The sequence below is a fragment of the Bombina bombina genome, chromosome 6, assembly GCF_027579735.1.
Source record: "Bombina bombina isolate aBomBom1 chromosome 6, aBomBom1.pri, whole genome shotgun sequence".
Taxonomy (NCBI): Eukaryota; Metazoa; Chordata; class Amphibia; order Anura; family Bombinatoridae; genus Bombina; species Bombina bombina.
The window spans coordinates 848,961,322-848,971,486 of NC_069504.1; the positions used below are offsets into that span (position 1 = coordinate 848,961,322).

At 37.1% G+C, this 10,165-nt stretch overlaps 1 protein-coding gene across 2 annotated transcripts in view; it reads right to left on the minus strand.

Moving 5' to 3' along the window:
- LOC128663767 (calpain-5-like) overlaps window positions 1-8,428 on the minus strand; it is a 74,862-nt gene extending 66,434 nt beyond the window's left edge. Inside the window, exons 1-6 of one of the 2 annotated variants that reach the window (XM_053718260.1) lie at window positions 8,245-8,428; window positions 7,077-7,419; window positions 6,864-6,998; window positions 5,185-5,396; window positions 4,785-4,977; window positions 4,268-4,461 (exon numbers count right to left, since the gene is read on the minus strand). In XM_053718260.1, coding sequence (XP_053574235.1) covers window positions 4,268-4,461; window positions 4,785-4,977; window positions 5,185-5,396; window positions 6,864-6,998; window positions 7,077-7,232 — 890 coding nt within the window. In that variant the 5' untranslated portion in view covers window positions 7,233-7,419; window positions 8,245-8,428. Of the gene's footprint in view, window positions 1-4,267; window positions 4,462-4,784; window positions 4,978-5,184; window positions 5,397-6,863; window positions 6,999-7,076; window positions 7,643-8,244 lie in introns of those variants that run through there. The other variant, XM_053718259.1, reaches the window with a different exon arrangement.
- Window positions 8,429-10,165: the final 1,737 nt, after the last annotated feature.

The following is a 10,165-nucleotide window of genomic DNA, read 5'->3' on the forward strand; positions in this document are numbered from 1 at the left end:
CCACATGGGCATTTTATAAGATAGATAGCAAAAGCAGTATCACATGTGTAAAAACCTTTTATTGAAATTTTTTTACCAGTGAGAGGATGTACAATCATTGAGTTGCAGTTACCACATCCCAAACAGGGATAGCAACCATGATTTTTATCAGATATATAACTTTGATGTTTTTTATTATTAGCACTGCCAATATCTGTATGTATAAGCTCATCTCTGAGATTTCTCCTCCTTCTATAGGCAGGCATAGGGGGTAATGAAAATTCAGCAACACCTAGATGGCAACCCTGTAAAATACGCCAGTGTTTTTTTAGTACACTTATAATCTCACTGCCATGGTTATTATGATCCATAACTACTACCATTCGTTTATCCTCCTTTTTTGGAGTTGGATCTTTTCTAGATTGAACCTTGGTTAATTCATTCTGAACCAGCGCTGCAGGGTAGCCTCTATCCTCAAATTTTTTGCCATATTCTGTAATCTATCATGTAGTCTATCCTTTTCTGATACAATACGTTGTACCCTCAGGAACTGGCTTCTAGGTAATGACCTAACTGTACTCTTAGGATGAGTTAAATATTATTAACCCCTAATCTGCTGTCCCTAACATCGCCGCCACCTACCTACATTTATTAACCCCTAATCTGCCGCCCCCCAACGTTGCTGCCACTATACTAAATTTAGTAACCCCTAAACCTAAGTCTAACCCTAACACCCCCTAACAAATATAATTAAAAAAAATCCTATCATTATCTAAATAATTCCTATTTAAAACTAAATACTACCTAGCTAAAATAAATACAAAAGCACCTGTAAAATAAAACCTAACCTAAGTTACAATAACACCTAACACTACACTATAATTAAATAAATTAGCTAAATTAACAATTAAATAAATTAAATTAAATTAGCTAAAGTACAAACTAAATAACTAAATAATTCCTATTTAAAACTAAATACTTACCTATAAAATAAACCCTAAGCTAGCTACAATATAACTAATAGTTACATTGTAGCTAGCTTAGGGTTTATTTTTATTTTACAGTCAAGTTTGTATTTATTTTAACTAGGTAGAATAGTTACTAAATAGTTATTAACTATTTAATAACTACCTAGCTAAAATAAATACAAATTTACCTGTAAAATAAAACCTAACCTGAGTTACACTAACACCTAACCTTACACTACAATTAAATAAATTACGTAAATTAAATACAATTACCTAAATTACAAAAAACAACACTAAATTACACAAAATACAAAAATAAATTATCAGATATTTAAACTAATTACACCTAATCTAATAGCCCTATCAAAATAAAAAAGCCCCCCCAAAATAAAAAAAACCCTAGCCTAAACTAAACTATCAATAGCCCTTAAAAGGGCAGTTAGCTCTTTTGCAGGCCCAAACCCTAACCTAAAAATAAAACCCACCCAATACACCCTTAAAAAAACCTAACACTAACCCCCTGAAGATCGACTTACAGTTCTGAAGACTGGACATCCATCCTCAAGGAAACGGCAGAAGTCTTCATCCAACCAGGCCGAAGTCCTCAACGAAGCTTTCATTCGTCGGGTAGTCGTCGGATGAAGAGGATGCTCCACGTCGGATGTCTTGAAGATGGACCCGCTTTGCGTCGGATGGATGAAGAAAGAAGACGCCGTCTGGATGAAGACTTCTGCCCGTCTGGGGGACCACTTCGCCAGGCTTGGATGGAGACTTCTCCCAGCTTCGTTGACAAATTCGGCCTGGTTGGATGAAGACTTCTGCTGCTTCCTTGAGAATGGATGTCCGGTCTTCAGAACTGTAAGTCGATCTTCAGGGGGTTAGTGTTAGGTTTTTTTAAGGGTGTATTGGGTGGGTTTTAGTTTTAGGTTAGGGTTTGGGCCTGCAAAAGAGCTAACTGCCCTTTTAAGGGCAATGCCCATCCAAAGGGCCCTTTTAAGGGCAATGGGGAGCTTAGGTTTTTTTAGATAGTATAGGTGTCGGCGATGTTGGGGGCAGCAGATTAGGGGTTCATAAATATAATGTAGGTGGCGGCGGTGTCCGGAGCGGCAGATTAAGGGTTAAAAATTTTATTTTAGTGTTTGCGATGCGGGAGGGCCTCAGTTTAGGGGTTAATAGGTAGTTTATGGGTGTTAGTGTACTTTTTAGCACTTTAGTTATGAGTTTTATGTTACGGCGTTCTACCATAAAACTCTTAACTACTGACTTTTAAATGCGTTAGGGATCTTTGAGGTAGAGGGTGTACCGCTCGCTTTTTGGCCTCCCAGGACAGACTCGTAATACCGGCGCTATGGAAGTCCCATAGAAAAAAGACTTTACAAAGTTTACGTAAGTCATTTTGCGGTAAGGCCAAAGAAGTGTGCGGTCACCCTAAACCTTCAAGACTCGTAATAGCAGCGGGTGTAAAAAAGCAGCGTTAGGACCTCTTAACGCTGCTTTTTTACCTTAATGCCCATCTTGTAATCTAGCCGAATATATTTTATTTTGCTGTTGTCTTTATGTTTGTGATGTATGCTATTTACTAACATGCATAAATATTTAACATGTTAAAATAGTTAACTTTCATTTGCATGATATATTTTGTTTACAGTTTAAATGGATTGAAACCCAAATATTTTCTTTCATGATTCAGATAAAGCATGCAATTTTAAGCAACTTTCTAATTTACTCCTATTATCATTTTTCTTCGTTCACTAAATGTAGACACCAATCAGCAAGCACTACCCAGTTGCTTAACCAAAAATGGGCCAGCTCCAAAGCTTAAAAGGTCACTGAACCCAAAAAATTTCTTACGCGATCCTAATTTACTCCTATTAACACATTTTCTTAATTCTCTTGGTATCTTTATTTGAAATGCAAGAATGTAAGTTTAGATGCCGGCCCATTTTTGGTGAACAACCTGGGTTGTTCTTGCTGATTGGTGGATAAATTCACCCACCAATAAAAAAGTGCTGTCCAGAGGCCTGAACCAATAAAAAGGCTTAGATACCTTCTTTTTCAAATAAAGATAGCAATAGAACGAAGAAAATTTGATAATAGGAGTAAATTAGAAAGTTACTTAAAATTGCATGCTCTATCTGAATCACGAAAGAAAAAATGTGTGTTCAGTGTCACTTTAAATTCCTGCTTTTCCAATAAAGGTACCAAGAGAATGAAGAAAATTGATAATAGGAGTAAATTAGAAAGTTGATTAACATTGCACGCTCTGACTCATGGAAGAAAACGTTGGGGTTTAATATCCCTTTAATGCACCTCTTAGTATTAGCCTTTTTAACCTCTGAGATGCCACCCGTTCCACATTCAACAACCTCTGATTGGTGTGTAATGGAAGCATGTGCATCAAACATACGGACCAATCAGTGGTTCCCTATTCATTAATTGGATGTTAAACTGCTGGGTACAACTACAGTAGCCTGGTTACTATTAACCATGCTTTTGTTTTTCCTGTGGCTTCAGCTCTCTTCAAAGCTCTTTAATTTTCACAAGAGCTGGTTGCTCTTCATCTTCGCACTGGGCGCTGCCATCTGGGGGTTTAAGCATTCTCTCACCCTGTGACAGTTGAAGTGCACATTCAAAGATCAGTGCCATTGATGTCTTTTTGACAAGCAATATTGTGTACTTCAGTTTCAGTGCTCAGTACATATTGGAAGCTGTACATTTTTTTGCAGTGGTTGAATTCCCCTATTTATTCCAGAGGACTTTTTTTACATTTGTTGTGTAAGTTTTAAACTGTGTAAAAAAATGCAAATATGTACAGTTTATGCTTTCTATCGGGTGAACTCATTCAAAGTACAAGGTATCTATCGGGTGAACTCATTCAAAGTACAAGGTATATCCGTCAAAGCTGGTAGCATTACTGATCTGTGAAAGTGCTCTACTTTTGTAACAAGATTGAACAATACAATCATCCCAAGATGGCGGCATCCAGTATAAAGATGCAGAGCTTTACTAATGGGATTCAATAATGAGTTAAAATAAGAAAACCGCTTTGAAGAGAGATGCAGAAGAAAAGAAAGGCATGGTTAGTAGTAACAATGCTACTGTAGTTATACTCAGCAGTTTAATGTCCCTTTAAGACTGTGTGCACACTTTCCAAAAAAACATTTGGCAAGTATAAGAGTGGAAGGGCATCATACCTCAAAATTTGATTGCCCCCTTATGCCTGCTGCCCTAGGCAAATATCTAGTTGGCTAAAATACTTCCCTGTCTTATTTCACACTACAAAATTAATGAACAGAAAAGACTATGTATGTAATTCTCACCCATCACTCCAGGCTCCGGTCCATTCTCCACTGCCCCAGGGATTGCGAAGACGAATAAGGCGCAGTTTGTGCGTTTGGAAAAGTGACAAAAGTCCAGACCTCAGAGTGATGCTACGTACAGAGGTGACACTGTATGCATGACCTGTCACTAGGCCACTAGAGAGGACCTCCTCCTCAGACTGACCAGGATAGGGCTAGATAAATACAACCAGAAAAAAATATATGAAAAAATATGCTCAATATTTCAAATTAATTTTAAAAAATGGAGGGTGAAAAGGAACAAGGGCAAGTGGATGAAACAGAAAGGAAAGGTTTAGAAAATAAAATGAAGAAAAATAAAAAAAATATGGGCAAGAAGGAGGGTCAATAAAGGAAAAGTGTAGAAAGGTAGGATGGGTATAGAGAAATGCAAATACATTTGGAAACCATATAAGGTAAATGGCAGTGATGTTTCAGCCATTACAGTGTAAGGGTAAGGGATAAAAGAAGCTGAGTATGAGAAGAGTTTTGTGGTTACCCTAATTGAAGCACTGATAAGCGATGACCGGGAATAAGCCTTAATGAGAGCCTTGAAAAGCTTCTTCTTCTTCTCAACATCACTTCCAAGGTTCTCCTCCAGAAGCTTGATTGGTTCTGAGATACCGCCTGTGAAATCGATAAGCGCCTCTGCTGTGCTACCTCCATCCAGAGCTTCATAACTACCATTGAGTCTGGTTGGTAAAAGAAAGACAGAAAGGGAGAGGTAAAAATAGATGGTAAGGCAGGAAGAGATCATGGGAATGTGTAGTTAAGGAAGATTATTTAGAGAGATCAATTATGAGAATTACCAAAATGTTTTAAGGGACACATTGATTTAAAACAGAGTAGTTTGGAAAAGAGCAAAAAACAAGGGAGGGAGGCCATGATGAGAATCTTACTTGGCATATGCTTTCTCGAGCAGTGCACACCAAAATGCACCACCTTTTCTTTCTGGTCGACAGAAGAGCAGTTCACCTCCTACTGTGGGCAAACGGTCATCAATCACAAGTTCAACCCATTGGCCAAATCTCCATAACCGGAACCTGAAAACACCTGCATGTGTGTGAGATGCAGATGTAGGCCAGTCCTGCTCATGTGGAGAAGGAATAACCTAAGCGGGAAGAGAGAAAACACCTTAAAAGGGACAGTCTACACCAGAATTGTTATTGTTTCTAAAAGATAGATAATCCTTTCAACTAAGCTTTCAACTAAGAATACCAAGAGAACAAAGCAAAATTTGTGATAAAAGTAAACTGGAAAGTAGTTTTACATCTGAATCATGAAAGTTTATTTTGGCCTAGACTGTCCCTTTAAGTAACAGTGATGTAATATAGGATATTCAGGGCTTTTTTTGTGGGGGACTGAGTACCACTACCTCTGTCATCTAATAACAGGGGGTTTGTAATTGTCTTTTTCACAAGAGGGTACTTTTAAAATATATCAAGCATTGTAAATAACTTTTCCCTTAGTTTGCACAATATATCAATCAATAATCAATGAGTATCGGCACCATTTTTTTTTTTTTGCACAGTAAAGTAGAAAATAAACGCAAATGGTTGTGTGAAATTTAATCTCTTGACATACAGTGTACGTCACTGGTCTTTCAATAGGGCTTGCTTTTTTAATAGCGTGTCTCTGCACCAGGAGCGAGACCGCGCTATTCTAGTAGGCTTGCTGGAGGGGGGGTTGTAATAGCACGGTCTTGATGCTGGCAAAGAGATCTGCACTATTATAGGCCGGAAAAAAACTCTTAATGACGAGCAACGTACAGGGTATGTTGTGTTCATTAAAGGGACACTGAACCCAATTTTTTTCTTTTGTGATTCAGAGAGAGCATGCAATTTAAAGCAACTTTCTAATTTACTCCTATTATCATTTTTTTTCTTCATGCTCTTGCTATCTTTATTTGAAAAGGAAGGCATTTAAGCTATTTTTGGTTTAGTACCCTGGACAGCACTTGTTTATTGGTGGGTGAATTTATCCACTAATCAGCAAGAACAACCCAGGTTGTTTACCAAAAATGGGCCGGCATCTAAACTTACATTCTTGCTTTTCAAATAAAGATACCAAGAGAATGAAGAAAATTTGATAATAAGAATAAATTAGAAAGTTGCTTAAAATTGCATGCTCTATCTGAATCGCAAAAGAATAAAATTGGGTTCAGTATCCCTTTAAGGGATTGAACAACTTTCCACTTTACTTCTATTATCAATTTTGCTTAGTTCTCTTGGTATCCGTTGCTAAAGAGTAATCCTAGGTGAGCTCAAGAGAGGGCACGTCTGGCAGAAGTGTTTGCAAAAATGTTTATACATTGCTTAAAATACTGCTGCCACATACATGTGTACACTCCTGAACTCCTATCAGCCTACCTAGGGTTGCTCTTCAACAAAAGATACAAAGAGAACAAATCAAATTTGATAATCGAAATATATTGGGAAATTGTTCAAAATGTAATGGTCTATTTAAATAATGAATGTTTAATTTTGATTTTACTGTCCCTTTAAGAATGGCCTTCATCTATACATATTGAAGCTGAATAAGCTACATGTTTGTTTTTTATTTATGAGAAGTTACATACTTTTTTCCAAACAGATTCATCTCCAGCCAGACATGAAGCAGCTGCCACAAACCAGCAGTTACCAAGACTGCCCTGCTGGAGGTCCCGGGGGCTTATACCCCCTTCCGCAAACAGATGAGGCGATTGGACCAGCTCCTGTGAGGACAAATTAGGAAAAACTCAGTAGCAAAGTTAGAGGGAGGGGTGTCAGCTTGATGTGGGTACGGTTGTTACCTGTGGGCGTTTCCAGACCACCCCTGGGGGAGGATTTCTACTGTAAAAAAGAGATTGATCACTTGCTGGAAAAGCTGAGTCTTCAAAAAGACGTCCATCCCGTTGGCATCTTGCTTTTATGCTTTTGTAATGTTGGTCTTTATAGTGTAGAACCATTTTTTTTTTAAAGATGAGGCACAAAACTTGGTCACCTCTGTGTTAGATCCAGTGGTTTTAGACAGTGTTTCACCCTATAACATAATTTATGTTTTCAGGCTTGAAATGTTCTTGATGCCCATTGTGCATGTAGAATTTGTGCCGGCTGCAAGGGTGCTAGTCTGTGAAGTCGCAGGCTCTTTATTCACTTTAAAAGATAAGTCATAGAGAGGCTGATTGTTGGAAAGAACTTGTTAATCCAGTTAGACATATCAGACTACACCCAGAGAGAGGCGGAGAGAATCTTGAAAGTGCAGAAAATCAGGCACCTAATTAGCAGAGTATTAGAAGATTTCTATTATGTGCTTAGGAAAAAGGCAACAGAGAAGCAAAGGTGAAAGAAAAAAAAAGCCTTAAATGTCATAAAGTGAAGATAATTTGCGTACTGGATATACAGGATACTTGTGTGAAAAACCTGACAAATATGGGAGAAATAATATTGGTAAAATGAGAAAGAACATATAACCAGGTAATACAAAAAGTGAAATTAAAGTCAAGCAACAGGGAACCTTAAAGGGGCATAATACACCAATTCTCATTTAACTGTATGTAATAGACACTACAATAAAGAATAATATGCACAGATACTGATATAAAAATCCAGTGTAAAACCTTTTAAAAACGTAATTAGAAATTTCTAGTTTAGCTCTGTTGATGAGATTAGCCTGGGACACCCACTGAAAGGGGTTGATAGCAGAACCTCCCCTCTCCCCTGCATATGAAAACAAACAGAAGCAGTCTGAAATCTGTATACAGCAGTCTACTAAACCTTTAGGGCTTGGTTAGGATTCTGAAAATCAGCACAATGTTATTTAAAAATAAGCAAAATTATACATAGTTACAAAAACACACCCAGATGGGCTTTATAAATGGATCATCTACAAAACATTTATGCAAAGAAAAATCTAGTGCATAATGTCCCTTTAAGTACAGAACCTGATGGGTAGCGTAAAAGGTAAATTAAATCAGGTACCTATTCAGCAGCTGTTGATTTATTCTGTCTGATTTATAAAATGTATAATTAGAGAGAGGCAAAATCAAGAGGGGGACAGGTCATACACAGAGGTAAGAGAGAGATCTTAGATAGGGGTACAGGAAATTTGAGACCAGATTAAGATAAATATTACAGAAAGAGGGCAGAGAAGGGAGAACTCTGAGAAAACTGTCACAGAGAAGAGGCAAAAGTACAGAGAAAGGCAACATGAGAAGGGAGGGCACAAAAAAGACAAATCATTCTATACTTGGACACCTTACTACAACTGAACACAGCAGTCAGGTTTAACATTAACTAATGAGTCACCACAGAGAGAGCACAGGCAGGCACCACTAAACAAAATACACCCAAACAGCATATACTAGAAGGATATACTAATTATATTCTAATGGCACCTTGTGGTATACAAACTACTTATTTATTAAACACATAAATATACACAAAGAAGCAAAAGCCAAGACAGATAAATGCATATAATATTGACATTCCCATAACTTGACAAACTATTCAGCAACTTATGAGAGGCGATGTCTCTGAGTTCCACTTAATACAGTAATTCTCATTTTAGTTTTGAAAAAAAAAACAAGATAAAAAAAAAGTAAACAAACAAAATAACAATAACAATATAATAGATTTTGCATATTAAGGGAGTGGGGCTACTCACATGCAGACAACCAATCTATGACTGTATAAAGCTGGGATAGTAAAGTCAAAATTAAACATAGATTAATTGTATAGAATATGACATTTTAAACAATTTTCCAATGTACTTTTCTTATAAAATGTGCTTTGTGCTCTTGGTATCTTTTGTTAAAGAGTAATCTTAGGTGAGCTCAGGAGCATGCACGTGTATTTAGCCTTATGGCAGCAGTGGTTGCAACATTGTCTGTTGCATTGAAATATATAGTAGCAAACACTGCTGCCATAGACTGCTAAAGACACGTGCACGCTCCTGAGCTCCTATCCTACCTAACTTTACTCTTCAACAAAGGATCCAAAGAGAACAAAGAAAAGTTAAAAATATAAGTAAATTTGAAAATCGTTTAAAATCACATGCTCTATCTGAATCATGAACATTTAATTTTGATTTTACTGTATTTCTGTGGGATCAGCCAAAGCTTGCACATGAAGTGGCCTGTCCTTTGTCCTGGATACACAGTCTCCAAAATAGATTCTCAATAAAGATAAATTAACTATTATGAAAGGGATAAAGTACCTGAGTATGCAAAGACTCTGGAAGGTACATAAGATATGGGTCCAACTTAAAGGGACAGTCAAGTCCAAAAAAAACTTTCATGATTCAAATAGGGCATGTAATTTTTAACAACTTTCCAATTTACTTTTATCACCAATTTTGCTTTGTTCTCTTGGTATTCTTAGTTGAATGCTAAACCTAGGAAGGCTCAAATGATAATTTCTAAGCACTTGAAGGCCGCCTCTTATCACATGCTTTTTTATTTGCTTTTCACAACAGGGGAGAGCTAGTTCTTGTGAGCCATATAGATAACATTGTGATCACGCCCATGGCTTGTGGCAGACACTGCACTAATTGGCTAAAATGAAAGTCAATAGATAATAAATAAAAAGTCATGTTATCAGGGGACTGTCAGAAGATGCTTAGAGATACAAGGTAATCACAGAGGTAAAAAGTATATTAATATAATTGTTTTGGTTATGAAAAACTGGGGAATGGGTAATAACATAATCTATGTAAGAACTTACCTGATAAATTCATGTGTTTCATATTGGCAAGAGTCCATGAGCTTGTGACGTATGGGATATACAATCCTACCAGGAGGAGCAAAGTTTCCCAAACCTCAAAATGCCTATAAATACACCCCTCACCACACCCACAATTCAGTTTAATTAATAGCCAAGAAGTGAGGTGATAAAAATAAGG